This window comes from Aphelocoma coerulescens, chromosome 4 (genome assembly GCF_041296385.1).
Source record: "Aphelocoma coerulescens isolate FSJ_1873_10779 chromosome 4, UR_Acoe_1.0, whole genome shotgun sequence".
NCBI lineage: Eukaryota > Metazoa > Chordata > Aves > Passeriformes > Corvidae > Aphelocoma > Aphelocoma coerulescens.
Window position 1 is genome coordinate 51,409,704 of NC_091017.1, and position 25,707 is coordinate 51,435,410.

At 36.6% G+C, this 25,707-nt stretch overlaps 1 protein-coding gene across 12 annotated transcripts in view; it reads left to right on the top strand.

The window, feature by feature from the left end:
• Positions 1–25,707, top strand: part of CLOCK (clock circadian regulator) — a 67,830-nt gene that overhangs the window by 33,649 nt on the left and 8,474 nt on the right. For 9 of the 12 annotated variants that reach the window (XM_069014075.1, XM_069014083.1, XM_069014079.1 and 6 more), the window contains 17 exons: positions 144–203; positions 610–758; positions 4,950–5,041; positions 6,365–6,454; positions 7,747–7,867; positions 9,001–9,114; positions 11,684–11,802; positions 15,503–15,585; positions 15,815–15,921; positions 16,356–16,503; positions 16,711–16,786; positions 17,700–17,841; positions 18,222–18,322; positions 19,216–19,305; positions 21,329–21,487; positions 22,811–23,017; positions 25,372–25,580. In XM_069014075.1, the coding sequence (XP_068870176.1) occupies positions 144–203; positions 610–758; positions 4,950–5,041; positions 6,365–6,454; positions 7,747–7,867; positions 9,001–9,114; positions 11,684–11,802; positions 15,503–15,585; positions 15,815–15,921; positions 16,356–16,503; positions 16,711–16,786; positions 17,700–17,841; positions 18,222–18,322; positions 19,216–19,305; positions 21,329–21,487; positions 22,811–23,017; positions 25,372–25,580 (2,067 nt within the window). The remainder of the gene's footprint in view (positions 1–143; positions 204–609; positions 759–4,949; positions 5,042–6,364; positions 6,455–7,746; positions 7,868–9,000; positions 9,115–11,683; positions 11,803–15,502; positions 15,586–15,814; positions 15,922–16,355; positions 16,504–16,710; positions 16,787–17,699; positions 17,842–18,221; positions 18,323–19,215; positions 19,306–21,328; positions 21,488–22,810; positions 23,018–25,371; positions 25,581–25,707) is intronic. The other 3 variants (XM_069014086.1, XM_069014085.1, XM_069014088.1) reach the window with 3 other exon arrangements.

A 25,707-nucleotide genomic window follows, 5' to 3' on the forward strand; every position in this document is an offset into this window, starting at 1 on the left:
AAAACAGTTCCTTGCTTTCTTGGTGTAATGGAGATGATGACGATGATGAATAGTCAGCTCTTTCTCCTTTCCCTTTCTTTGTGATTTAACTTCAAAGGAGAGGAATTTTCACTCCAACATTTATTTCTTTTTGTTTCTTTCAGAAATGATGGAAGCATTTTTGATGGGCTGGTGGAAGAAGATGACAAAGATAAAGCAAAAAGGTCAGTTTCAAAGTTATTTAAAGCTAAGAAATGTCCTATACTTGTGTGCTTTAACTTACCAGTGTGATTTCTAAAGAATAAAAATGTTACTCTTACATAAATAAACATATTACTCAACAGCATTTCTTCTACTATTATTTTTCAGATATATTGTATATTTATAAGTGTGGCTCAGTTGTTTGTGTTTTGTAAAAGGGTGCTTTATTCCAAAGGCTTTGCTGCACTGTTCCTTAAGGAGGAAGCCGTTCTTCAAAAATGGTGTCTGAGATACAGAGTAGGTGTTTTTGTGACAGTTATCACAGCAGAAATTCTTAAGGGGCTGTTTGCATCAGGAACCTGGCAGTAGTATACAGTGTATAAGAAAGTCTCATAGTTGTTGTAAAACATTTTCTGGTTTCCTTTTCAGAGTGTCTAGAAACAAGTCCGAAAAGAAACGTCGAGATCAGTTCAATGTACTTATCAAAGAGTTGGGTTCCATGCTTCCAGGTAATGCTCGGAAGATGGATAAGTCCACTGTGCTGCAGAAGAGCATTGACTTTTTACGGAAGCACAAAGGTAATTATTTATAACAGTAAACATTATTTATAAATTCTTAATTTTTAAAGTGATACTCAATTATTACATAAAATATTACAAATTCTGCAGCTCATTTAAGGAATTTGTAAAAAAAAAATATGAAGTGCTTCTGGAGAAAGATATTTTTAAATCATCTAGGTAGCAGAGATGTACCTGTATTTCTGCTACTACTTAGCAAAAGCTAGTACTGGTTTTTTTGTCCCATAGTTCTCTTTGTGAAACATAAAATCTGTTTCACAAAGAGAAGTTTTATTTTTGAAATAACATCACAGTTTTTTGTTCTGGACAGACATGGGTGCAAATGGCTAAAATTTTGCTTCACGGGAAAACTGCTGATCCATTTTAGTGGAAATAACTTGCTGGAAATACTTATTTGAGTATTTAGATAGGCCTGGTTTGAACAGCTGATTTATCTCTCCAGGTTCTACATGAAGCAAGATAAAGCACTGAAAAGCTATTCCAGAAGAAGCTAATGCTCCTTCTCTTTGTGTCAGGTGCCGCCTACACAACTGGCTGCTTAAACAAAGATGATAAGGCGATAGGGCATTGTGGTTTCCAACAGTGTTACTGGGTTGGTTGCTTGACGAGAGAAAGTGCAATACAGAGAGCATAGAGACCAGGAGTTACGGGCATTTTGGCTTTCTTTTCTTTTTTTTTCTTTTTTTTTTCTTTTTTTTTCTTTTTTTTTCTTTTTTTTTTCCCTTTCAGCTGGGAAAAAAATGCCAGAAAATCTATAAATACTTTTAGCTAAACTTTTAAAGTTTTAAGATATACGCATGGATGTATAAGTCTCTGTATGTGTGTTGTTTAAAGGTCATGTGAAATGTCAAAACAATCAATATCCTTGAACATCTTTGCTGTTTGCATCAACTGACGGTGGGATATACCCATATATGTTATACTGAAGTTTGTTACAGGTTATTTCTGTCATGAAAAAAATTCTTCCACCAAGTGTACACTGATTTATTGCTGTTAGATATTATATATATAAAAAAACCTCTGCTGCTGCTCCTACACTTTTTCTTAATATGGCACCTTGTGGTTCACACTGCAAAAACAAGATTAGAAACTGAAGAAAATGGACTCTTTTGCTAATTTACCCATTTCCTTGGGTAATTTCTGAGAATGTATGCTAACTAGAAAGCAGTAACTAGAAAGCAGAAAAAAGTAACTATAAGGTTATAAAATGAGCTATTAAGTGGATGAATAGCTATGTATTTATCAACAGTATGTGTGTCAATTTAAGGTATGAGAAATGTTTTTCCATACCCTAGCACATCTCTTCCATTAGTGTTGTTTCCAGTAACACCAAATGTGTACTGAACATTGCCGTTAAAATTGTAAACATAATTTAAATGAAAAAGGAGGGTATTCGTATGAGAATTCATAGGTTTGGGTTTTTTTTCCAATTAAATATTGATTATGCTGTTTTAATTTTTTGAGATACATTTGTCTCATAAGAAAAGAAAGGCAGTATGAAGGCTCCTCTTCTGTAAAAGCCAGTTCTTCAGGTTATAAGGCGTTTGTGAAAATTGGTTCTGTTTCAAAATTACTTTATCTTGTATTGGTAATTCCTGACATAAAATACAGAATGCAGAACAAATGTGTGTCAGCCAGCCAGCAGTCATATTTTTTTCTTCAAAGTGCTGAGATTTTTTTTTTTTTTTTTTAAGAATAAAGGGGCAAAGAGCAGCTTTGGAGAAGGATGCCTTTTAGGGCATGGCACTTTTGTCCTTCACTTGGTGTGACAGAATGCAGCTCTGTGTGACTGCACATATCATATTAAGGTCCCTAAAGCTCTGACTGCCAGTGCTTACTAGCATTGCTGTACAGCATTTTACATTAAAGTGGTTTTGGACAAAATGTTGGTAAAGTTCAGAGGAATATTTTATCTCCTGAAGTGCTTGGATATGTTGCAATAAAGCTGAATGACCTAGGATAAATGGATTGTTCAGCACTGAGTAGCTGCTTTAGGTTGAAATCCTACTATGTTGAGCCACCAGGATTTAACTGCATTGCTTCTGGTTCTTCCAGGACCATTTCCACATTATCCAAGCTTGGTACTCTGGCAGCAGCTCCAGATGAACTGAGTTAATTATTGGCCAGTGTGGATTCTGTTTCTCACTGGGAAGATACAGGAGGCTAAACACACTGACATTGTATCACTGGGAGGTTCTCTTTGACTAGTACTGCCTGTCATCTTTCACTGAATTTGTAAACAAATTATTTAAAATTAGTAAATACTGAAGAATTTAGCTGCCTCTAATTGCAGGTGGTAGACTGATACTCCTACAACCCACAGATAAATGGTACAGATCTTGGCTTGGCTGGCAAGTTGTTTTGAGAATTCTTGGTGCTGGTATAGAATTGCTTCAGATACAGAACTTGAAGACTGAAGTTTAATGTGCAAGTTTGGTTATGCTCCTCTTTCTGGTATCTAGCTTAGGAATGTGGCCTTACCACCATTTATCTCTGAGTGCGACCTTCTGCCAGAACTTCTAGGCATTTCTCTGAAGTTACCAAGTGAAACAGGTTCTTTCTGTTACTTTGGCTCTGTTTGCTAGTATCATGCTTGCTCTAATTATGGAAAATAAAAAAGAACACCTGTACTTGTGATAAGGTATTTCAGAATGGTTTGTTAAAGGCATGAACTTCAGCTTTTATTTAGCATAAATCTGTTCTAATGCAAAAGACAGTCTTTTTAATTCTGAAGTAGGATGGTTATAAGGGCCAGAAGGAGCCAATGAATCAGACTTTTCCAGTTTAAAGTGAAGATTATCTGTGTTCTGTGGAATGAATGCACTAATTTCCTGGAATTTTGCCTCCACTTTGGTGGCAGAGCTTTTCATTTTCAAGTCCTGTGACTTGCCCCTCAGTGTTCAGTATCTTTGTTCTGACTGAAAAGCTACATTTGGGGTTATACATAGGTTTTCTTTATTCTCCAGCTCACTCTTTCTGCTTTGTGATACCATTTCAAAACAGATTGCAAAAGCCTGATGAATTTATATGTTTTGTGAGATCGGATAATTGAAAGGTCTTACTTGTTGATATTTTTTTCACCTCTTCTTGCAGCTTTCCACTTTTGGCCAGTTTCTTGCATGATGTTGCTGTTCTTTACTGTTCTTTTAGTTAAGTCTAAAGCTCTTTTGTAAAGTTTTCCCACTTCAGTGTGATAAACAAAACTACAAACTGCTCCAGCTCTTTGCATATTTAATTCAATTCCAGGTTTTCTGGCTCTTTGAGGCACCTGAACTCTAGTTTACCATCTTTGTTCAGACTTGTCCTTTAAAAATCAAAAACCTTAAAGAATTGGTTTGGTTCTTTTGATTTCTCTAAATACTTGATTACTTGTCCAAGATTGTTCTTATAACCAGTACTTCTGTGATGCTCTTGTTATTCATCAAAACTGAAGAGCTATGAGGTCCTGCTTCTTGTTGTTTTAGTTATCAGTTGATAAGGAAGCATAACTTTCAGAACCTGGGGTCAGGCTTTGCTTAGCAGCTGTTGATTCTCTCACCTCTGTATGGAAGTTAATCTATGTATTTCTCAACTCCTGCTGGAATCTTTACTCAAAATTTATCTATGTCAAAATTCATTTATGTGTCTGTAACAGAAAGGAATTCTAGAATGAGCCTGTCACACAGCTCTTAAGAATCTTTGTTGAAAAACTACTCTTTTTAAATATAAGCAGAAAAGAGCAGAAAAAGGAGAAAGGACAATGACAATTTTTAGTGCAAGGGTTAGAATGACAAGGATTGGCCAAGATACTTGAGGATTAGCTGTTTTAATGACATAAACTGATCAGGAATTCTGGCTTTCTAAATCTTTGTAAACAACACTCTTAATAAAACATTTCATTATAGTCTCAGGGGAAAGAGTATTTTTTCATCACCAAAATCTATTACAGACTGTCATTAACGTCAGTATTACCTTGAAATCTGGCAGGACTGTAGCACAAACTGGTTGAAGGAAAGAGAAGACAAATTTAATTACGACATGGAAGAAGACATTTGTTTTCTTTTTACAGAACAGCTTCTATATGTAATGAATGAACAACAGAGGAGACGGGAGAACTTTCTGCTGTTCCTTAACTATGAATATATAGCTTAGGGGAAAAATAATGGCTTTTGGAAGTATGAATCCTTATGCTGTGTATGTGTTTGATTGTAGAAATTACTGCACAATCAGATGCCAGTGAAATTCGACAGGACTGGAAACCGACATTCCTTAGTAATGAAGAGTTCACACAGTTAATGTTAGAGGTACATTATTTCTGGTTTTCTGGGAGTAGAAGAATTCCTCGCTGGAAGTCATTCCATTATGAAATTTTTCAGTTTCATGACATATGTTTTTTTCTCATATTTGAGTTGTAACTGTATGTTTTCATGAAGATAAGCCATCAAAGTTCCTATGTATGCAGAGTTTCAGAATTTTGTTTCAGAAAAGCAGCTTTGCTTTGAACTATATTTTCAATTAAATAAACATAATAACAGAGCAAGTCTGTAAATAAATGTTTACTGTCAAAGTGGATATTTTAAATTAGCAACATAAGGAAGGTGCTAGAGAAAGAATTATTATGCATAAATTAAAATTCTATTTATGAAAAAAGCTCAACATATCCATGTAACCTGGGTGCAATAAGTAAATGTTTTATTTCTTTGCCTGCTGTGCTTTCCAAAACTGGTTGAGAGCATTACTTTGCTGAAGATTACATGAATAGTTGCAAAACTACGAGAAAGAAACTTTAATTATAAGCTATTATTTCATTGAAAATGAGCATAAGTTATTTATATCTTGTTAGTGAAACAATTTTTAATTATAGTTAAATGAAAACTACTACAAATTAACAAACACTTTTTAATTTTTGTTCCATAGTTAAACCTTTACTTTGATGCACAGATACAAAAAGTTACAAGTTGTGGGTTTTGGTATTTAAAAAATTTTAAAAAAAAGTCCTCTGATATAAGAGGTTTTTTTCAAAGATGTGAGCTTTGAAATTTCCTGTTTAGAAATACAGTTCTGTTGTGCTTTTGTTGGTAGCTTTCAATTGAAACGTGTTATATTCAAAGGAAAGAAGTTTGAGTTCAGTAGAAGATAAGGCAGTCAGAACTGTATCTCACAGATTTCAAGTCTCAATAAAATCTCACTACAAGCTTCTTTCATTGAGATTGGCAATGTTGAGCTTATACTAAAATTTATTGATTTTGCTGGCTCTTTTACTTCTTCTTGTAGTTTTCCCACATCTTGGTTTTGTCTCTAGCTCATTTTTATGAGTTTTCTGAGGTCTAAAATGGTGATGGAATTAAAAATAACAGACAGGCAGAGTGGGAGTTGGGGAAAACAGTGGCTGTCTATATATGTACTTGCTTCTGAAACCACAGATTATTTAACGACGGAACAGTATGGGAATTGTAATCGTTTTAGTGTAAAAACAAGATGAAGGGTTTTCAGTAGAGAAAGACATTCCCATTTCTGTAATAAACTAAACTAAAATTGGTCTACATTATTTTCTGTATTGAATATAGCTTAACATTTTTAGTATGCTGTTTCTTTTTTATTTAACTGCCCGTTATGTTTAATTTCAGGCTCTTGATGGTTTTTTTTTAGCAATTATGACAGATGGAAATATAATATATGTATCTGAAAGTATAACTCCCTTACTTGAACATTTACCAGTAAGTAACAAGTTGCTTTTGGTAACATACCAGTTTGTCTGTTGTTGATTGGTGTTCTGAGTATTGATTAATTGTTGGCATTTTTGGCTTTATAGGACAGATGTATGCTTTGTTTTAGTGTTTCTGTTTTTTCTTCAGCACAATTCCTTCCTACTGGTCTGTCTTCTATATTAAACATTTCCTTTGGAAATGCAGAATGCAGTTGTCACTGCTTTAGAAAGGATTATGAAGTGCCTAGCATCAGTTTCAGTGTAACTGAAGTAACACAGTTGATTGCAGGGGACCCTTTAGAGTTCACAGTCTCTACATGAGTCAGAAGAGTATTACTAAAGATCTAAATAATTGAAATTTTTAAACTACTTTTTTACTTCTTTCTTGACAACACACTCTGATAAATACATTGCTGCTGGTTCTGCTTTTTAAGCTCAGTATATACTTTTGGGTTTATCACATTCACTCATCTTTAATCTGGGTGAGATTGCTCACTGGTACGTGTAGCATTCATTTAAATTTTTAAAGTTACCTTTGAATAGTGTTATTCTGAAGTGAAGCAAATTAATAAGTGCAAACAATTAATGAGTTAAATTGAGTGCTTTTCTAGAAGAGAAGGACAAATTCTTGTTAAATGTTAGTTGTCTTACTGTGGTAAGAGAAAATAAATTCTCTTAAAGTATGCATGATAACAGTATGAGAATTTTTTAAATGGGCAGGTAATTGTGATTTTTACTTTTTCTTTTAGTAGAATTTGACAGGTTCTCAGAGGCACATTTGTTCTTGGTTTTTAGGTGTGATTTGTGAATTCTAAACATACATTTTATGATTTCTCTTTTTTGAATACTTAACCTAATGCATTTATGCATATAATCAGTTGTTCAGTTTTGCTGCATTCATCTCTGTTGTTTGCGGTTTTGTGTACGTAGCTATGGAACCGATTATAAAATGTGGTAACTGGCAACTCATCCTCACCCAGCAGCTCACTTGTCACCCCTCAGTGGGATGGGGGAGGCAATTGGAAGGGTAAAAGTGGGAAAACTTGTGGGTTAGGATAAAGGCAGTTTAATAGGTAAAGCAAAAACCATGCATGCAAGCAAATCAAAGCAAGGAATTCATTTACCACTACTCATAGGGCAGGCATATCAGAACGAGATTTTTTTCTTGCAAAATACTAATATGTATTTCATCAGGTGACTTTGTTGAGTCAGTAATGAACTGTGGAATTGTTTTGCATTAAAATAGTAGGCTTTGTGACATTGATGTCTTGAATTAACGCTTATTAAATCTTTTTCTTTCAGTCTGATCTTGTGGATCAGAGTGTATTTAATTTTATCCCAGAGGGGGAACATTCAGAAATTTATAAAATATTGTCTTCTCATCTGCTGGAAAGTGATTCCTTGACACCGGAATACTTAAAATGTAAGTAGTTATTTTGGGCTAACCCCTGTAGGCAGCTCAGCCCCACACAGCTGCTCGATCACTCCTCCCGGTTGAACGGGCAAAGAGTCAGAAGAGTAAAAGTGAGCAAACTTGTGGGTTGTGATAAAGGCAGACTGGTGAAGTCAAAAGCTGTGTGCACAAGCAGAGCAAAATAAGGAATTAGTTTGCTCTTTCTGGTTGGTAGGCAGTTGTTCAGCCATCTCTAGGAAAGCAGGGCTATGTCATGTATAATGGTTACTTAGGAAGACAAATGCCATAAACCCAGATGTCTCCCCCTTCTTCCTTTCCCCAGCTTTTATTGCTGAGCACAATGCCATACAGTATGGGATATCCCGTAGTTCAGCTCTCCCTGCTGTGTCCCTTCCCAGCTGCTGGTGCACTCCCAGCCTCCTCACCAGTGGAGCAGAGGGAGATAAAGAGAAGGCCTGTGCACTTTGTAAGTGCTGCTAAGCAATAATGGGCACATCCCTGTTAGCAACACTCTTCTAGTCAAAATCCAAAACACAGCACCATGTGAGCTGCTGTGGGGAAAATTAACTCTATCCCAGATAAAACCAGTACTGCAGTTGTGTTAAAAATTATTTACTTGGAATTATACATGATCCGTTTTTCCAGTGTTATTTGAAAAGAGATGTGCTTCAGAGCCCTGAAGAACAGAAGTGTTAGTGTCCCCCCTGCTCTAGAGTAGAATTTTCAAAGTTGCATTGCCTTTTAATCTATAACTTCCCCGTGTATTAGAAATGTTCATATTGTTTATAGAGCTTCTATTCAGGCAGTTTTAGCAGTTGGCAAGAATAAATACATAGCAGGCTAATGGAGTTTGGGAGCATGTGCTTTAATGAACTTAAGTACAGGGCATCTTCTTTAATACAGCTCTAGTTCTCAGAGATTTTCATGTTACTAATATTCAAGCCCTTCATGCACAAAATCTAAAGGAGTTCTTTAGGTTAGTTACTGTCATGCTGGTTAAAAGCAGAGGCTGTGCCAGCTGGAATCACTACACTTACAGTATCTCAGTATGTATTCAGCTTTATTATTCCTGCTTTCCATTTCATGTTGCCTGTGTGCTTCATCAAGCATATAGCCTATTACTTTGTTTATTTTTTTTCTAGCAAAAAATCAGCTAGAATTCTGTTGCCATATGCTGCGAGGAACAATAGATCCAAAAGAGCAACCTACATATGAATATGTAAAATTTATAGGAAATTTCAAGTGTTTGAATCATGGTAAGTAATTTCAGCAGTGTTTGAGTGGTATACTTAGGCAACTCCGCAGCTAAACTGGCTTGGGACCATGGTGCAAAATGTAGGTAAACTAAAATCCAGCTTTCAAAAGAAGATCTTGAAGCAGAATTTTATCACTTCTGTATTGGTGTAATGGAAATGAAGAAAAACTGCCTATCAGGTATTACACGTCTGTGTATTTGAATGCAAAATGTAGTAATTATGCTTAATGCTTTCAATTAAAGGAAACTAGTATTTTGTAAAACATTTTTTAAAAGAATGTTTGAGAAATTTAAGTAAATACTTTAAAATAAGGAGCGTGAATTTAGTTCATCATAAGCCATATTTAAGCAGGTGTCTAACCTGAAGATTAGTGGTACTGAATACCTGCAGCTCTCATTACACAGGCAACTGGGAAGGAAAATGTAGGTTTTCCCCCCCGTTTCAGTTCTGTGCTTTCACTTGACAGGAGTTACCACTCAGATGAGCGGGTGGGCCAGTACAGTTTTCTGCACTGAGTTGCTACTCCCTGCCATTGAAATTATTTTTATTAGCTATGTATAATATTCTTCGTCTGTGCTGCACCTCTAATCTGTTTGGCCTGGCTGTGCTGACTGTTTACTTGGGAAGCCTGTTTTTGGGTCCAAGTGGGATCTGCAGTGTGATCAGTAGTAGATTCTTAGAAAGATCACCCAAAAATATTATGAAAACCAGTATGTTGTAATTAGATCTGTGGAGTTTTTATCTGATACCACTATTTTTCTCACAAAACAGGAAGAGGTTGAGTCTTAATGCAAATACAGTTATGTAATATAGGAAATACAAGAAACAGTCCTGAAAAGGCCAAATATAGTGCTAGTCTTGAAATGAGGAGTTGGGAAACTGCAGACCTTTTGGTTGCAATTCGATATTTGGAAATACTCTGGAATAAATAATTAAAATATATATGAGTTTCAGGAAGCTGCAGGGAATTGAATGGCAACCATTGTGGATTTTTCAGGTAGAAATAGCATCAAATCAGTTCAGCTTCCTCTACCAAAGAGTAACACACTGTATGGATAAGAGGATAAAGCACAAATAAATGATGGACTTTTAAAATATGGTTTTGTTATCATATTCTGTTCTCAAAAACGTATAAGGGAAGCACATGTTAATTGAAATTGCTTGAGAGTAGCTGCAGAAACTGATTGGAAAGGTTACCAGTGTTCACTGTCAAAGTGCAGTTTTAATGGACAACTTCTGTATTTGATTGGTATTTTCATTAATGTTATGAACAATGGAACATAGTTTGAAGTCATGAAATAGTCCACTAAAAACAAGAGAAGAATTCATCCCCAAATTTAGAAAAGAAATTATTTTGGTCTAAAAACCCAGAAAAATTGACTAAGAAAAAATGCAAGTTGCTATGTTTAGGAATATCAAACTATATGAACAAGGATGGCTACAGCGAGCTACATAGCAGTCCCTTAGGAAAAGGGGTTACTGTGGAATGTAAACTGAATGTGACCAAATCATCTTGACCAGCCACCAATCTAAAAATGCAATAGCCTTTCTAAAATATAGTCAAAACCACCTGAAATAATTCCACTGCACTTCTTAGCCACTTGCATGTCCTCATCCAAGTTTTGATACTTATTTGTCAGAAGTAAAGAAGTTGGAGAGAGTTCAGAGTACAGCAACAAAAGCAAGAAGTAGTTTATAAATCTAACTTACAAGGCAAGATAAACTCTGAAGAGCAAAGGACAAGGGCTAAGATAAAGAGGAAGGAAACTGCTTATTTTCTTTCTGATGGAAAGAGCAAGGAGCTGTAAACTGAAATCGCATGAAGAAACTTGAGTAGGAGTTCTAATCTAGAGCTGAATTAAAAGCAGTCAGGCTTTGAAAGACCTCACAGTGTTTTGAAGTCACCATCTCTAGACCTTAGTAAAGATAAACTAAATTGATAATGGATGGAAATGAAAGATAAGGTTAATCTGTTTTGAGGTCTAGTCCATCCTTTGCCTCCTTTTGATTCCATCTCTATGATGCAGTAAGTGGAATTTGTTCTCAGCTCAGTATCCTGATTCTTTCACATCCCTAATTGTGCTTTTGATTGTTCTGTTACTTAGTACATCTTCAGCATGTGTTGCTTAAATGTGATGGAAGTCTACAAAGTAAATACTTACCTCAGAGTTCAAAAGAAAAAATTAGCAAAACCTGATACAAAAGATAAATTTTAAAGATACTTTTGGAGAAAGTGTAATCCAGTCATTTTTACCAGTTAACAAGGACTAGAACTGTTATTAGTTTCTTAAAAACGCTTTGTCGGTAATAATATCATATTAACTGTAATTTTAGTTCTTTGAGTAAGTTACTTGATGGTTGTGTTCCCATTACTACTCTGTAACTACTCCTATTACTGTGTTACTATTCCTGTGCATATGAATGTAGATATGTAGCATTTTTCTTAATGCATGTTAAGTTACAAGCAAGCCACAGATAAATATTGGGTCACTTGTCCTGTGATATTACTACCACTTTCCTCCATACTTAAATTGTCATCTGTGTTGTCATCTCCTCTGTCTGCCCTCAGTTCCCAACTCAGCGCACAATGGTTTTGAAGGAACTATTCAGAGATCACACAGGCCTTCATATGAAGAAAAAGTTTGCTTTGTAGCAACAGTTAGATTAGCTACACCTCAATTTATCAAGGTATGTACAAATGAAATCATTCTTAAATGGACTCTGAATGGGGAAACTTCAGAGAGAATGCAAACAACATTTAAAATATTCATGGAAAACCATAAGGAATTTTATGATATGAAACTGAAAGTGTCTGTTTCTTACTTCAAATAGGCTAAGTTTTATGCAAAGTATCAAATGAGTTATGGTGAACATTAATTCTAAATAGGAATATAAAAAAGAACTATGCAAGAAATAAATTTCGAGGAAGTCCACAGGAATATAATTTAGCAAGATGAACTTAAGCAATATGAAAGATTACATCAAGGTTCCACTTCCACTGGAGAAATGATTGATTTAGTTGGAACTCGGACATGAATTTTTTGTTGCTGGTGGTCTTTCTGCAGTTTGACACAGAAGTAAATCTTGGAGGGCTTAAAGAAAGCTTACATTACTTGTCAGTAATGAAGAGTTGGGTTTGAGGTAATAGAAATCTTTTGTTTCTATGCAGTTATTCAGTAACTCAGTGGTTTAAACCTAACATTTTGCTTAATTACTAATGTACAATGTGAAGGTGCCTTTCCAAGCTTAGAATTGGATGCATATGATACTTGTAGTTCAGTAAGTATAATCCTGTTTCTCTCCAAAACCAATAAAAATAAATGCTCAGGATACAGTACAGTATGGTCTGTGATTGTGATTCCATTATATGTTTCATACAAATATGTCAATCAAGGTTCAGGATAGTCTGCTATCTAATGTTTGTTTTTGCAATTCAGTTGTAAAGTAATGCCATGAAGTGCATGTAGCCCAGTGTTAAGCTGTTCTCTGTAATACAAGAGCTCTGAACATTTAAACAAGTTTAAAGCACTGATGTCTTAAGCTGAAGACTGTTGGTGGTAGCTTCTGAAGGACATGGTTTATCTACTTTGCACTTCAAAAGCATAGTAGGGAGCATGTGGAGAAATCATAGAAATTTCTTCAGTTCTATCAGGCTGAATAGGAATTTTGTCTCTCCAGACTCGATGCCAGAGAAAGTTTGTTTATTTTTTCTAAAACTATGGAAATCTTTCATCTGCCACTTTACTTCTCATGCAGGTCTAAAAAATATGTTTCCTGTTATGCCTACAGTTGGTAGAGATGTTATATGTGGGATTTTTGCCTCATGAAATAATTGTGGAAAAAAGACCAACCTGACATTTGCAAATGCTTTTGTGTTTTAAAGTCTGACAGTTCATAGTAAAACTATGTTTCCTCCTCCTGGAAGCTGAGGAACATCCGTTTATGATCTTCAAGTGTCTCAGTCTCCTGCAGGCTAAAGCCTTACAGATTATACTCTGGCCAGAGTTTCATTCCTGTATCTGAACCTTTAAGCCTTCAGTGTCCAAGGAAGCTTCCATGTTACAAAAGTTTTAAAATCTTTCGAGACTTTCAGCTGGTGCTGTTCATTTGGGAAATCTTTTGAAGAAGACTAACATAAGAGTGAAGACTTAATCTGGCAATACCTTTTTATACTCATGATAATTATTGAGGCTAGCATTGACTAGTCTTTAACGAATGAGTGTATGTCAGGAATTTTACCATCCCAGTAACTTCACTAACAAATGCATGACACAGCCAGTAATGAGATGTGTGTTCTAGTATTGCCTTATTTAAGGTAGAACTTTCCTGCTCATCTGTCACTTATTCTCTTCCTTTCAGTTGGTATATGGTTCTGGATTCTTTATTTTTTTTCCTCGAATGTAATTTCTCAGGATATGCAATGCTTTTTGCATCTTTAAAGTTCATACTTTTCTTTTATGCATATGACCCTACCACTTTTGTAATAAAACATGTCACAAATTTTGCTCCCTAGTGAAGGCATTTGGTTCTACACATTCTTTAAAACATTTGTCTTGCATTTTGGCTAGTTGATGTTTGCATTCTATCAAGAAGGCAGGATTAATCCAGCTGAAAAGATTCTACCAAAATACTTTTTGTTACAAATGAAAGTCCTTTCTTTTCTAGATGCCTTGTTGACAACTTCAACAAGACGCCTTGTTGAACAAGCTGGCTTCTGCCCAGGGGTATTTTACAGTGGAATATCTGCAAATCATTAATATAAATGCATTGAGTAATTGGATACTAACCTGCTGCCATTTGCTCTCTAACCATGATGTTTTTACTGTGGTTTTACTGCCTGCACTTCAGTGATTTTTACTTTTGTTTTGACTTGCGTCAAAATAATTAGATCAAAAGAAACAACAAATCAAAAGTATATCTCAAGGATTATACTCTTGCTCTTTCATTTCTCTTACTTTAGTATGAGTGGTGCTTTATTAAATGCTGTAATTTTAGAAAAGTAGATGAACTTTGGGTTCTAGGGGTAGTTTCAGATTTGAAGCTTAAATCTTGCTAACTGGAATTCACATCAAGAGTCGTAAATTTGTGCCCAGAGTTGTTTTGTTCATTGCCTTCATCTAATTCTTCCATCATTTTCTCAGTCATTGTCTTTGGATTTTACAGTGATGAAGGTGAGGAAAAAAACATTGCCTAGGTATGGTCACTTTTTCCTTTCATAGAAAGAAAACTGAGATCTATTTAAAAAATGCAAAGTATCCAGTTAAACTCTTTGGATTATAACCTGAAAGAATGAAAAGAAAGGTGGTCCCTCTGTTAGTCTTCTACTGTATTTTTCTGCAGGACTGCTTTAGTTACAGATGTTTGCAGGGCAGCAATGTGCTCATCTGTCCACATTTATGAGTAGTCTATCAGTGTAGCAGCAGCTTCCACATTGCAGTCTTTAGGAAACTCTTGCAACTGATTGTCAATAGATCCCGGGGTGTTCCTGGCACTGGAAATACCATTGCAAGCTCCTACAAATGACAAATGTGTGCATGTGTCCAAAAAAGAAAGATTTACTTATCTCTAATTTTAATGTAATTCTTTGAGGGATACATTTGTATGCATGTATTCCATCATCCATCTTCCTTCTTGTAAGGCAGTACTAGAGGAGTTTGCAAAAGAATTGACTGGCTTGGGGTGCGTGGTGTTGTGACTGTCTCTTCATGAGGCACAGTACTTGGTGGGACATCTTTACCTTTCTCAAAGGGGACAGTAGAAGTTGGCTGACATGCTCTGAATATGTTTGAGTGGAATACATTTAGAATGATGTGCAGAATACCTTGAGGTTTTGTTGTAATGGAAATGCATCACTCCCTTACTTTTCATGAGTTCTAAACATAAGAATAGTGTGTTATTTGTAGTACATGTCTGTGCACAGAAAAGATTTAGAGTACTTTGTGTTCACTAAAGGGAAGAATCGTATTCCTAAATTCAGAGTAATGTGACCATCTTACTAATGTTGCGTTTTACCCATTATAAACATGGACTATAATCAGACTGTCTGGTGGGAATGTTTCATCTCTTCTTTTACGTGTTCCAATTTAAAAGCATAACTGCAGGAACTATTCATTTCTGCTAGTACTACTGTGTTTGTAGATACTGAGTTAGAGTTTAATCTCATGACATGGTTAGTCCATTTAAATCAACTGAGCGCCAGCTTGGCACAGTTGAGATTAGATTCTACCTCAGTATTATGTGTTTAAACAAGCAAAACCAATGAAGCAGTCTAAAAATAACATTATAACTATTGTGGAGTTATCTACTAACTTTAGGTAAGTCTGAATTTTGACAGTTTATCTACTAGAATAGAGCAGTTTTAAGAGATTTTTATTTTTTTCCTTTGTAGGAAATGTGCACTGTTGAAGAACCCAATGAAGAGTTCACATCTAGACACAGCTTAGAATGGAAGTTCCTATTCTTGGATCACAGGTGCAGTTCCTTCTGTGTAGTAGCAATAGCAGCTGAATCATACTGCTGGCTGTAGTATTTGGTGTTCACTAACCTGCATTAACTACTCATAGCTTGTGTTGAGTTTAATTTTTTTTTTTCAGACATAATGTGTTTGTAAACAAGACAGCTTATATAATTAATTCTGGTTTCTTTGAGAGTCTTTTGTGTGTGTGAAAATAAAATGACATTGATTTTTCTATTAAATTAGGGCACCTCCGATAATAGGTTATCTTCCATTTGAAGTTTTGGGAACGTCAGGCTATGATTATTATCACGTGGATGATCTAGATAATCTGGCAAAATGTCATGAGCATTGTGAGTACAACTAAGTCACTAAAATGAGCAAGTTTGTTTAATTGTACAACTGTTCTGCTGAAATTTTGTGATATTTTGAGTGAAGTTTGACATTATTATACTGCTGTTCCTTATATTTGTTTTTCTTTTGAAACAGAACTACAAAACAGATTTAATTTTATCTTATAATTCCCGGGTTTCATTGTGGTAAATTGGAGTGCACAGCTCTATGACTAATACTTTTTCAGTTCTTCCAATAGCATTTAAAAGGTTTTATACTGTTTAATAAGTGCAAAAATTGGTGGAAAATTTTCAAACCTATTCTTGATAGTGGTCGTAATACTGGATTTAGACATGGGTTTGGGCTATATGAACCTGGGAAATAATGTTCTTTTTATGTAACCGGAGTATTTACAGCTTGGCAAGACAGTAAACTTTATTCTTCATCTTTATAGTAATGCAATATGGGAAAGGGAAGTCATGTTACTACAGATTCCTTACAAAGGGACAACAATGGATTTGGCTGCAAACACATTATTATATCACGTATCACCAGTGGAATTCCAGGCCAGAGTTTATTGTCTGTACGCACACTGTTGTAAGGTAGGTTACTTTTTAAAGTAATCCTACTGGCGTGGGAGCTACCTTGATGGTATTTTTGGAAGTAGAGAAATTATAGCAGCGTAAAGAATCACTGGAAAACTTCCTGGGATACTTTATAAGCAAGGTGGCTTTGAGGAGTTTGGTCTTTGAAGTATATTTTTTAAATCATCCCGCAATATAGTAGTCACACTTGGTTTGTTCTTCTAGTTATGCAGAAGTTAGAGCAGAAAGACGACGAGAACTTGGTATTGAGGAATCTCTCCCAGAGATAACAGCAGATAAAGTGAGTGTTTTATGCAATTTTATTTTACATCTTCACATACTAAAAATTATACGCAAGCAAGTATACAGCAGCAAAAAGTGGTTTGTCCCATTTATCCCTAAATAAAGTAATTATTTGGTCTCTAAATAATGTGACTATTTAAAATGATCAAAGAAGTCTAGAAAGAGTGTTGAACTGTACTCTGCCTATAATGTCCTTCTCTTTTCAGGAATAAATGTCCATGTAGTTATACTATAACACGGTAGCATCCATAAGTTTTTATTAAGATCTGATTTCTGCAGCATTAGATTCCTAAATAAATGTTCCCCTTACTGGAAGTACCCACAATCTGAAAAACCAAGGTCAACACACAAAGTTGACTTGAAGGAATTCACAATAGGAAAATAGGCGCTGTTTAATTCAATGACTCTGTCCCACTTCTTAGAAGTATACAAAATTATTTTTGAATGAATGCCCTTGGAAGCTCAATGTGTGTTATAAGCTTGTGGATATGATCTGTCATGTTTTAGTCTGACAGTTCAGAAATGTTTTCCTTTGGCAGTTTCACAAGTTTCATCTGTTGGTGCTCCTTCTAGTGGAACAAACTTAGCCTTTCCAAAAGAATAAGCAGTTCACTCATTACACTGTTATTCAGAGTGAATTGAGGGGCTAGAGAAGGAGGTCAGCTCAGTAGTCAGTTTGTGGCCTGAGTCTGCATGTGTTTTGGTTTCTAGGCTTACATAGCTTTGGTTTCCAAGGATAAAAGCCTCAAATGGAAACAGAGCTTACAGCCATCAAACAGGCCAGTACTTCTGCACGGTCACCTGTGTAAGGGAGTTGATTAGAAACAGCAAGGTCTGAGATATTTTCTAGCAGAAATATACATCGTGTGTTGAATTAGAGAAATAATTGTTATTTATGTGTATCTCTTCAGAGTCAGGACTCTGGGTCTGACAATCACATAAACACAGTGAGTCTCAAAGAAGCACTGGAAAGGTTTGATACTAGCCCTACACCTTCTGCTTCCTCCAGGAGTTCGAGAAAATCTTCACATACTGCAGTATCGGATCATTCATGTAAGCACCAACTGTTGAAAATAGAATTGCCTTCTATTGAAAGTGAAAGCTTTCTCTACTTAATTAAATGTGTAACTGGCAGTTAATAATCATTTTATGAGAAGTGTGCAAGTGAAAACATCCTTTTTGATGGTTCAGAGATCTGCAGACTACTCTGAAAAAGACTAACTTCCAAGAGTACAATATCAGACACTGGAACACCCCATTTTAATCTATCAGGTTGCACTACTGGTCGATAGTCGGGAGGGGAAAAAAGCCAGAGTCCAAGCCTTAAGAGTTTTTTTATTCATTAAAAGCTTCTTGTGATTTGATTTATTGCATTACAGAATTGAGATAACTATTAACATGTTTCTTTCTGTTCTAACTCTCAACATTGTCAGCAACACCAACTAAAATGACAGTGGACACTAGCACTCCTCCAAGGCAAAGCTTATCTGGTCATGAAAAGACTGCGCAAAGAAGATCATCTCTGAGCAGTCAGGTAACTTCAGAGAAAAATGTACTTAAACAGTGTAGTTCACCTTTAAAAGCTACTATTAAATCCATATAAGCTTTGTTTTATTTCTTCTAAAAACACAGTTTAAACTGTAAGAGTTTTGCATGGAATATGTCTCTTAGAATTGCCTCATCAATATGCAACTTTGGTACACTAGATTTTTAAAGGAATATAATAATTAAGCATATATGTATTTAGGTTTTGTCATTAGGATTTGCAAGAATGTGGATGAATCTCTGCTTTCACTCACAGGGAGCTTCTTTCTGTTATTCTGGATTTTTTAATACACACACACACACACATATATATATGTAAAATAGCCAATGTAATGCTGTGTGTGTGTCTCTATAGAGAATTCATACAAATTGATGGCTAAGAATATTAGTGAATACTTCTGTATCCTTTCTGAAATCTGGATAGTATGAGAAAGTGTCGTGCTTCGTGTACGTGGTGCTCATTTTCCCATTGAACTAATACATTCACTTCAAAAACAGAATGCTTATTAAAAGATGTATTTCTAAAAATTGTTAGTTTAAGAATAAATCAAAGGTGTCAACTTCCAAACTTGTTGAAAAAGTCTTTCCCTTAATACAATTAAGACTTCTAAAATATTTATAGTTGTAATTTCTATTTTATACCTACTGCTTATATATATGTTTTTAGCAGTCGGAAAATAATGTGTATATTATGTAGATAATCAGTTGCTTTTGTTTTCTTAATTCTCTAATAATTAAGGTTAGATATTTCAAGAAACAATTTACTAGTTTCTATCATATTTTCATATGATACTGTTTTGTATTTGACACTTTAAAGAAGTACTTCAGGTCAAGTATGAAGTTCATTCTCTTATGATTATGGAACAATTTTTTTAATCGTAGTCTTTAAGCTCACAGTCTCTTGGACAACCAGTAACACAGCCAGCAATATCTCAGCCTGCAACTCTACAGCTCCAGTCTGGAATGACTCAGGTATGGATTAACTCGATTTATTACTATTTTTTAAACAGTCTTGTTCTCCTAGAGAACAGTGTTCTCCTGGAGTAATGGGCTGCCTGTGGCTTGGGTGCAGGTACTGTTCACTGAGTGAAAAACAGTTTGGGTTGCCAGGCCCAGAGAGTGGTGGTGAATGGAGTTACGTCCAGCTAGCAGCCGGTCACCAGTGGGGTTCCACAGGGCTCAGTACTGGGGCCAGTCCTGTTTAATGTATTTACTGATGATCTGGACAAAGAGATTGAGGTCACCATCAGTGAGTCTGCAGAGGTAAATGTAAATCAGATGTACTGAGTTGGTAGATGACACCAGGTTTGGTGAGAGTGTTGATCTGCTGGAGGGTAGGAAGGCTCTGCAGAGGCATCTGGACAGGCTGGATCAATGGGCCGAGGCCGACTGTATGAGGTTCAGCAAGGCCAAGTGCTGGGTCCAGCACTTGGGTCACAACCACCCCCTGCAATGCTACAGGCTGTGGGCAGAGTGGCTGGAAAACTGCCCAGCAGAAAAGCACCTGGGGGTGCTGGTCAACAGCAGCTGAACATGAGCCAGCTGTGCCCAGGTGGCCAAGAAGGCCAGTGGCATCCTGGCCTGTATCAGCAATGGTGTGGCCAGCAGGACCAGAGCAGTGATCATGGCCCTATGCTTGGCACTGGTGAGGCCACATCTCGAGTGCTGTGTTGACTTTTAAGCCCTTCACTGCAAGAAAGACATTGAGGTGCTGGAGTGAGTTCAGAGAAGGGCAATGGAGTTGGTGAAGAGGCTGGAACATGAATCAGACAAGGAGTGGCTGAGGGAGCTGGGGTTGTTCAGCCTGGAGAAAAGAAGGCTGAGGGGAGACCTCATTACTTCCTCTCTACAACCTCCTAGAAGGAGGTTGTAGTCAGGCAACTGTTGGTCTCTTCTCTCAGGCAATAAGGGACAGGGTAAGAGAAAATGGTCTTGAGTTGCACCAGGGAAGGTTTAGATTGTATATTGTATATTAGGAAAAATTTGTTTACTGAAAGAGTGGCCAGTCATTGGAACAGGCTGCAAGTCACGGGCACTGGCTGCCCAGGGAATTGGTGGAGTTACCATCCCTGATGGTATTTAAAAGCCATGCAGATGTGGCACTTAGAGATGTGGTTTAGTGTTGGACTTGGCAGTGCTGGGTTAGTGATTATCCTTGGTGATGTTAAAGTGCTTCCCATGTTAAACAATAGTCTGCTTCTGTATTCTGAATATAATGTTAATTTCTCTTTCAGAAATTGAGTCCTTTAGTGCCAAATTCACCTTTAAAAATATTCTCTTGAAATGAGCAAATTCCCTAATTTGACACTTTTACTTTATATTTTTCTTCCTGTTATTTGTGGGGATATAATTTTCAGCCATGTGCATTAGCAACATAGACATAAACATAGTTAATGCTAAAATATTTTAGGGCATGAATTTAAAAATCCACCAACTCTGCTGGTAACTTTCAGGCATATGCTTGTAACACAACGCTGCTTGGTCTTTGAAATGCTTTTAATAAGAACAGGATACAGGTATCGAAAGGTTATACTGACTTGGGGCCTGTAGCAGATGTCTGAGGAGGAATAGAAGTGGCAAATAGTTTCTCTGTGGGCTCAGCCATCAGCATTTTGTGATTGAGGGTATTCCCAAGTTATTGTTATGTTTTAGCTCTGGGTGAATTTTCTTTTTGAACTGGCACAGTTCTAATTTTTAACATGAGAGAGCTTTAACATCCACAGCACCATGTAAATTACTAAGGCTACATATATATGTGTGTGTGATTTGGACACACAGTCAGTTTCTCATGCTGTGGATATTTTTAGTTCACAAATTCTGATGCATCAATTAAATGTTAATTCTGTGATGTTTTCATAATAATGAATTGGTCCCCAGATTATTAGTAGTGTAAAGAGCAGTGCTTGATTTCTTTGCTGCTGTGGAGGACTGTATCTACCTCTTGGAAAGAAAATGTCATTTTTGCTCAGCTTTTAATTTATTCATTGCACTACAGCCTGTGTTTCAGTTTTCAGCTCAGTTAGGAGCTATGCAGCATCTGAAGGACCAGCTAGAGCAGAGAACACGCATGATAGAGGCAAATATTCATCGGCAGCAGGAAGAGTTGCGTAAGATTCAAGAGCAGCTTCAAATTGTTCATGGCCAAGGACTCCAGGTGAGTTCGTGTATCACAGGTTTCATCTGTAGAGAATTTAGGCATCTGAAATGTGTCTTGGGCACCTAATTGCACAACATGATCCTCCATATTCTCTGTCAGCTGCCATCTGGGCCTAATGTGTCTAAAATCCATAGTATGTGAAGCTGCTGTTCCAGAGGTACCTGATGTTTTGCTTCTGAATGTATCTGGAAATGCCCCAGTGTTAAGCAGGTCAAGCTTAGCTTATGACTTAACCTAAAAAAATGTAGAACAATGGAGTGGTTGTTAATTCTTGCAAAGTTTTTCAGCCATTAGAATATTAATCCAAAATCTTCAAGGTGAGCATCTCTTTTTCTCTTTTAGCTCTGAGGGTGTCAAATCCATGCTTCTTTGTTTCTTAAACTGTCCTATCATGCTGAGTGGCTCTACTGTGCATTGTAAACTTGAAGGAGTTGAGCCAGAAAGACAAGAAGTCTAGAGGATGCATTACTCAGTCTAGCAGCTGACTACCTGATTTCTGATTTTTTTGATTTTTCTATTTTTGTCATTGTCTTTTCAGCTGTATTTGGAAGAAAATAATTACCCTATTGGATTTTTCTAGTTAAAAGACCCAAACAAAAAACCGTGATCACCTCAAACTAGGATACATTTTAAGGAAATAATTTAATATTTTCAGTCTGGATTGTGACTAAAGAGTAGAAAAAATACTTCCTGGAAGTATTGAGTACGTTGCTTAAATTCTGTTGAAAGAGTAGGCGTTTCTGGCATGTGCCATTTTCAGTGTTGTGTGATGTCTAGTGTAAACATGCCAGGAGCAGACAGCGTTATCCACGTCTCACAGGGAGAGATTCACAGCTCCCTTCCCTTGCAGTGAGGAGGGACCTTGTTCAGGAATGTGAAAACTAGAGAGAATACTTCAGTGCTGCACATTCTGCCTTGTTATAGGCTTGGGCCTAACTTTTTGTAAAGAACCAAATATTTTTGTGCTGAATTCTGTTTATTACAACAGTGTTGGAAAGTTCAGTATAATCATTATGATTTCCTGATTGTCAAGGAAGATTATGTTTTTGGTGCTATGCCTAGATCTACTGATTCAGAGATTTCCTTCATCTGATTTAGTGTTACTGCTGAAGGGCCTACAAATAGAAGTGTGATCTCAAATATATTTTGTCTTTAGATAGTTGTGGACTACATTACTAGTTAGTCTCTAAATGGTACTTTTTCTGAAGGAACAAATATTGAATGTTAATGTTTAGAACTCTAGAAATGAGGATTCTGATTCTTACCAGTTAGTGTCAAGTCTCTGAATACTGACCCTTATAACTTGTGGAATTTTTTAAGATGTTCTTGCAGCAGTCAGCTTCTGGACTCAACTTTGGTTCTGTGCAGCTTCCTTCTGGAAATTCTTCAACTGTTCAGCAGCTTACACCAATAAACATGCAAGGTCAAGTTGTTCAGACTAATCAGACTCAAAGTGGGATGAACACAGGCCATATAAGTACTCCACACATGATACAGCAGCAGCCTTTGCAGAGTACTGCAACACAGGTAAAATTCTATTACTGATTTTGCTGGATAGAATATATGCTCAAAACCACAGCTGAAACACAACAGCTTCCCTGACATTCCCCCGTTATGAAGGAAGGTTTGAGATTGTTGAAAAAAATTATCGTCAAGGGTATCAGCAAAAGCCGAATTTAATATTAAGTGACAGCACGACGAAGTTCCTTGGCAAGATTCACTCTACTACTTACAGGGCAGTTAAGGCATAACAAGCAGCAACAAAACCAAATAGAATCCAGGCAATCAAAATGGAAATGAACAGAGAACTATCTAGGCGAGTGTATGTGTGTGTGTGTTTTGGTGCATGTGACAAAAGGACAGTGAGGGCAAAGATAAAAAAGGAACACGGCCTAAAAGCTTAACAGCTCTCAAACTTAACAGTATTTCACTTAACTTAAACCTAGTAATTTAACAAAGGAGCAACATGTAACTCACACCTAACTTAACTTATACCTTAATTTATAATTTAACCTTAGTAATTTAACAGAGGAACCACACTCAACAGCATTTTACCTAACTTATAACTTCAAAGTTATAATTAGCAACTTACTGAAAGAGCAACACTTAGCAAGAATTAGGTTATACCTTATGTTGAACTTAACAGCTTAGCAAAAGAACAACACTTAGAGGTGTTTAAGTAAGCTTATGTCATAAGTCACAGGCTTATTTACAGGCCTAACTTACTTGGATATCCAGTGTACTTAAACATCTAAGAAAGCAGCGTTTCTCTCAGATTTGCTATAGCATCTGCACATGTGCATGCACACAGACATAAAGAGTCAGTACAAGCAAGGTACCTGTGAAAAGTTCCCCTCAGAGGTCAGTGACATACTCACTTTGCTGCCTTTGCATCTCCCAACGGGAGAAGAATTGGACCTCGAGCAGTCGGGGCATCAGCCCAGGACTTGTCATTGTTGGCGATTCTCCAAGTATAGCAAACCTGAGGGTTTGCTGGCTCTGAGAGGCGTCCCACTCAGAGGGAGATTGCTGCTTGCAGGCCCGCTGCGGCCCAGGAGGGCTCCAGGGGTCTCATTCTGGACTGCTTTTATAGGGTCACAAGAGAGTGGGCTTTAGTCATAACAGTGTTTCATCCTGGCCACAGTTTGGGTCAACATTCTCTTTGAAAGTGTGAGAACAGGAAAGTTACGCCATTCAGGCAAGAAGAACAGTGTCCAAGACTGTTCATAAGGAAGATGATGCTTGTTGGGCAGCACAAGTTCCTGGAAGCGAACCGTGCTTCTGATAAGCTCAGGAAGAGCTAAGCCCAGGTTCTTCAAGGCCGAGGCCTAACAAGCATTTCTCAGATCACAGTGTGGCCTGGAAAGGAGAAGGGGGGAATGCACCACTACATCCCCTCCCAAATTCCTTTTGAACAATGTCTGTTGAGTCATTAATTTCTTTATGTTTAAAGCTTTACAATTGAAATGCATTTATGTTCTTGATAATGCAATTTCAGATCTTGTTTTCATTTTAAGACTTAGGCATGTAAATAATTATTAAGAAGTAGCTTTTTTGAAAGACCAGTCTCAAGAAAACTTTTAGCTTGCCTTTTTTTGAATGTGTGATTTTTTTTTTTGACAGAACACACTTTCCATCGGATGCAGTAGGTGTAGGACATCTATACTGTAATAGCCTTTTTCTTCCATGAGTTTATTTAGTTTCTTTCAATTCTGTGTATACTTCTAAAGTTGCAGTATCTTGTAGTGAATTCTACAGCTTTACTTCCTATGAAATGTGATTATTTTGGCTTTTTTCAACATGTCATCCACCTCATATACTGGGAAATATATTGAGCGGCTCTCCACTTTTTATCTTCTGACTCATGATTTTCAAGTCTTCTGTCAGAGGTATCCCCATAGAAGCTGGTTCTTCATGCTGAACACTTCTAATGGGTTTGACCATTATGTTTATGGAGACTCCTTACACTTCTGATCTCTGTGGTCACCCTCCTCTTGTACCCTTTTCCACATTCCTACTTTCTTTTTGAGATTTATGAAGAGACAGACTAGTGGTGTGTGTTACCATCTCAGCAGTAGGCTAGTTCCAAACTTTCAAGTAAGAAATTTGTGACATTATTTGCACATTTTAGTCTTAAGTTGGGCACAGAGACACTAAAGGAATAAAAAGAATTTTGAACAAACAGTTTGCAAGTAGCTGAAAAATTCAGGGAAAAAAATAATCTGAACAGGAGATGTTAACGTAGAAATACCTGTGTACTTTAAGAATTCATTTGAATAGAAGAATACCACTGGTAGTTTTGAAGTGTGGGCAGTGACAGTGAGGAGGACAGCTGTAGTATGTGACTATTTTCAACTTACTATCTCAAAATTTCTTTTCAGCATAATCAACAAAATGTACTTAGTGGACACAATCAACAGTCTTCTCTTGCCAGTCAGTCACAGAACGCAGTCTCGGCACCTTTGTACAACACTATGGTGATTTCTCAGCCAACAGCAGGAAATGTGGTGCAGGTTCCCTCTAGCTTACCACAGAACAACAACCAGAATGCTGCTGCAGTAACCACTTTTACACAGGACAGACAAATCAGGTAAATCTTCAAGATGACTTTCTATAATGGTATGCTTATGCAGCAGCACCATATACAAAAGTAACTAAAGTAGCATTAAAAAGGTTGTGTGATATGTGTTTCAGCTGTATGGATACAACCCCCGAAA